Below are 4,399 nucleotides of genomic sequence, written 5' to 3' on the forward strand. Positions count from 1 at the left end.
CCCCAAGCCTGTAGCGCTGCATGGGGTGAAGGATGCTGTGGCAAGCTCTTTGGGGCAGAGCAGTTACGGAAAGCCCAGCTTGAAGGCAGTGCTGGAAACAGGACACAAGCCCACGTTAAAAAATATAATTGAAATTAAATAGGGCTGAAATGTCACGATTGTGGGATTGCTGGGGAAGGAGCAAGATACTTGCCGGTCTGGGCATTGAAATCTCACAGGCTGAGTCGCTCTTTTGGGGTTTGCATCTTCCTGGTGGAAATTTGGAAACGCTGAAGTTGGATTGTTGCTGGGTTTGGGTCCCAGGGGTTGATGGGGCACATTTATTTCTGGGGATTCAGGTCTGAACACATCCATGGATAATCAGGCAGAGTCCCTGCCGCAGCTCCACACTCCTCTGGTCTAAGCAAAGGACTCGGTGAATGAAACACGGCTGTTGAATATGGACTGCAGCAGGGTCCTGGAGCAGGAGCGAGGCCGTCGGCTTTGCTGGGGATTTTGTGGGGGGTAACAGTAGGGGTCTGGTTTGTAGCTGATGTCCTGTTGTCCCTGTAGAGGCAAACTCTTTTCTCTCCACTTGAATCCGCAGGACATCCTGGAAGGTGGCAACTTGCGTGTCCCGCTGCAGGAACTACACCAAATGATCCTCACCCCCATCAAAGCCTACTCTTCCCAAAACTCGAGCACGGAGGAGCACAGCCGGGACGCGGATTCGCATCACCCCTCCTCCCTGATCGGCTCAGACAGCCAAGGCTCGGACTGCAAGGACTCTGCCGCGGGGGGGATGCAGCAGCACCATTTGCCGGGATGCGAGGGCGAGTCGGGGGGGGCCCCTTTGCCCGAAGGCGACCTGCCCGGACAGTTCACCAGAGTGATGGGGAAAGGTGAGCGGCTGTCACTTCTTGTTGGCGTCCTTCGCTTAGGGAGAGCAGCTTCGGGGCAGGGCGCGTGCGGTGGCGGCGCTGGCAGCAGCCTTTCCCTGAGCTCCTGCAAGCCGCAGTCGAGGGGTGATGATTTTTTGAGGTCCTGTCATGTTGTGGTAAGAGGTAAGAGCACGGGTGGCGGGGTGAGCAGTGATTTTTGGGAGGGTAGCGATGGGACTGGCTGCCTGCACCAGATCAGGGGTGGATAGCATCCTCTCCCTTCCCATTCGGAGCCCTGGGGGCATCCCGCCGGTCCAGCCGTGTTTTCAGCAGCATCCCTCGGACTTGCTCTGCTTGTGGGGGGGTAGCAGTGGTGCCTGGGCTGGACGTGAGCCATCTTGAGTGCAAATCAGCTGGGTCCAAGCCCCTTTTTAAGCCCTGATTTAGATGCAGGACATCCAAAATACTCAGGTGCCGTTCCATGCCTGGTACGGGATGCACAGCTTTGCATCAGGATTAACACGCTGGGAGGTGCACAGGAGCGATGTGAGGTAGGGACCGACCTCCTGTGCCATATACAGGGCTCTTTGAGGAAATTTGTGTGAGCTCAGATGTATCCTAACCCCCGTCGGTGGCACCTGAGGTGGAGGGAGATCTCCCTGGGGAAGAGGGGAGGGGAGTCTCATCCAAAGGCTCACACAGGAGACCAGGAACAGAGAGAAACTCGTTGAGATGCCATGAAGAAATATCAACCCAGTCCCTATTTCAGATCTTTTTTTCAAAAAATAGATGAGATGTTTTCTATATAAAAACGGGGTGCAAAATTTCTCATCAGCTCATTGACCGCATGCACAGACAAACGTGGGTTTTTGGCCCCATTTTAAACCCACTGATGAATTCAGCCCGTGACAAATGCCTCCGTCACGCTCGAAGCTGTATGTATGACTCAAGCCTTGCCAGGACGAGGTGTCCTCCTGGACCGCAAGGCATCCCTGCCCGAGGGCTATGACAGGAGAGACTCATTTCTCTGTGAACTCGTTTCCAACTTGGTTTTATGGCATTAATTCCAAAAGAGGTTAAAATCCATTGGGAAAGGTGGGAAACCATTTGCAGCGGGGGCAGATTTTGGCCATAGGAGCAGGAGCTCTCCCAGTGTTGGCTCTTGCCTAGGAATAGGGAATAATCCTGTGCCCCTGATTTGCTCAGGTCTAATTTTGGTGACTCCGATGGTATCACTCTGTATTTACACCAACGTAACAGAGAACAAAATCTGGCCCTAAATATAGGATGGCACGGCAGGAATTGGGGAAGGGTGTTTTTTCACACTGATGAGAAGTCTCACCCTTGGGACAAGGGAAATGGGACATCCAGGGCGTTTGTTGGACCCCCTTGGACCCCAGCTTGGTGTCCCCATGCCCATTTCTCTTCTCTTCTCTCTTTTTTTTTCCAGTATGCACACAACTTTTAGTTTCCCGACCCGACGAAGAGAATATAAGTTCCTATTTACAGCTCATAGACAAATGTCTAATCCACGAGGTGAGTCGTGACGGATCATCTAAAACTGTTGTTCTCATCACTTAGAAACTGTTTCCAAAGTGTCTGTTTATGTAAACCTTTTGGTTTCTAACACAAATATTTTTGGGGGGTATTAATAGTAATTCTGACAGAACAGGGCTGGAGCGGGCGGTAGCTCCAATGTGGTGCATGGAAATGTTGCTCCCCCCGCCCCGACACTCGCTTAATTGCCAAGACCTGGAGCTGGGAAATTCATCTGGCTCGTGACAGTCTCATCAGCAGCTGGATGAAAGAAAAAATCCCGGGATGAACATGCAGACAGACCCGGCCATCCCTTGGCTGCCTCCTGTTTCGCAGCACATGGGCTTGGGATTTTGCAACGGGGGCATCTGTTTCTGCTCCCAGCGGATCTGCCTTTGCCAGGTGATGGCTTGGGATGGCCGAGGCTGTGCTGCAGGGCTCCGGCATGCTCCTGCCCGGTGGCAGGGAGGGATGGCCGGCATCCCTGGTGTCCCGCAGTGTTTTGTACCCATGCCGGCTGCACATGGAAGAACAAGCTGCTTCTCATCACCTGCCCATATGGCAGGGGTCGGGGGGAGAATGCACACCCTCTCATAGGAGCTGCAGGCTTTAAACGTTTCTCAGTTATTTGTTTATAAAAAAATATGCTGTCAAAGCACGGAAGAATCTCCTCAGGAGAGGGCTGGTGGCTGCAAACCCCAAAATGTGCTGCACGGCGCATGGAAGAGGAGAGAGTGCCCGAGCCGTGCTTGTGCAAAGGTTTGATCCACACATCTCTGCAGGGCCAAGCGCGGGGGATCTTGAATTGGGATGAAATAGTTGGAGACCGGGCAAAATGCAAGCGCTTCATCATATTTTTTGAACTGTGCTCCCAGACACCTCTGTCAATCACAATGGGGGTTTCGGTGCATTTTGCTGGCAGCACCTGCAGTGTCAGCCAGCATTTGGCCTCGTGAAATACGGGGTGGTGGCACCCACTGTTTGGGTTTGCTGCAAAACGGGTTTAGAGCTTTGGGTATGGTCTTCTCCGTGCTTTACACAGAGACAGGCAATGGAAAACAGCTGTAGGGGCTGGAGGAGAGAGCATGTTGTGCTCCCACTTGCTTCCCTCTCGGAGAGCATCGGAGCCTGGAAATGGTGCCTGGACTTTCTGGACGGCCGAGCAGGGCATCGCTGGGGAAGCAGAGGCGTGAAGAGAGGAGCGAGGATGGTGGGAGCAGATGCCCAGGGCTGGAGAGCAAAGCCAGGAAGACACAGAGCTGCAGAGGGGCTCATTTTCCAGGAGCGCCTGGGACAGCCGTGGTGACACAGCGTCACCCCACCGGTGTCAGCCTCTGTCCCAGGACCACCATCTGCGTCGGCTCCAGTGTAATCAGTGGGAGAAGTGTCTCCTCTGGAGGGTGGTTTGGAGCAATCAAGTCAGGTGCTAATTAGCCTCCAAATTGTCCTCCGGAGACCTCCGCTCTTCTCCGCCGGCAGCACGGAGACGTTGGGTGTCTAAAGTTAGCAGTGGTGGGCACGTGGGTGTCCCCGTAACCCACACTGCCTGGCTGGAGGTCTGGGGCGTTTTGGGAGGAGGTCTGTCCCCTGACCTTCTCAGGGAGCCTGGGCGGGTGACGGGGCTCGCCCCGGCTGACCTCCCGCAGAGACTGTCGGTGCCAGGAACAGAGCCGAGCTCTGCCCAGCCCCGAGGAGGAGGATAGGATGCGGGATGCCACGGAGCAGCTCTGCTTTCCAAATCCCAGCATTTTCCAACCCCGGCGGTGTTTTCTAGGGCCACGTCCAGGTGACAAGTGTCACCACCCGGCGGGGACCAGCCATCAAACCCTACGGGGAGCTGCACTTACACCCCGGCAGCAAGCGGGGAGCCGGGCGCCTGTGCTGGGGTCTGGGGGCTAGGAGGGGTAACGGGGAAGCTTTGGGGAAGCCCTGCTCTGTCCAGGGGGGGTTGGCAGCCTCGGGGGCAGAGCCGAACCATTGCTCTGGGGCGCAGGGGGCGCTGC

The 4,399-nt window shown here is 55.3% G+C and overlaps 1 protein-coding gene across 1 annotated transcript in view; it reads left to right on the top strand.

Annotated features, from left to right (window-relative positions):
* Positions 1-586: 586 nt before the first annotated feature.
* LOC104083164 (protein Smaug homolog 1-like) overlaps positions 587-4,399 on the top strand; it is a gene marked incomplete at both ends in the record, with an annotated part of 4,563 nt that continues 750 nt past the window's right edge. Inside the window, 2 exon segments of the mRNA XM_009586563.1 lie at positions 587-881; positions 2,311-2,396. Coding sequence (XP_009584858.1) covers positions 587-881; positions 2,311-2,396 — 381 coding nt within the window.

This window comes from Fulmarus glacialis, unplaced genomic scaffold, assembly GCF_000690835.1.
Source record: "Fulmarus glacialis isolate BGI_N327 unplaced genomic scaffold, ASM69083v1 scaffold18541, whole genome shotgun sequence".
NCBI classification, from domain to species: domain Eukaryota; kingdom Metazoa; phylum Chordata; class Aves; order Procellariiformes; family Procellariidae; genus Fulmarus; species Fulmarus glacialis.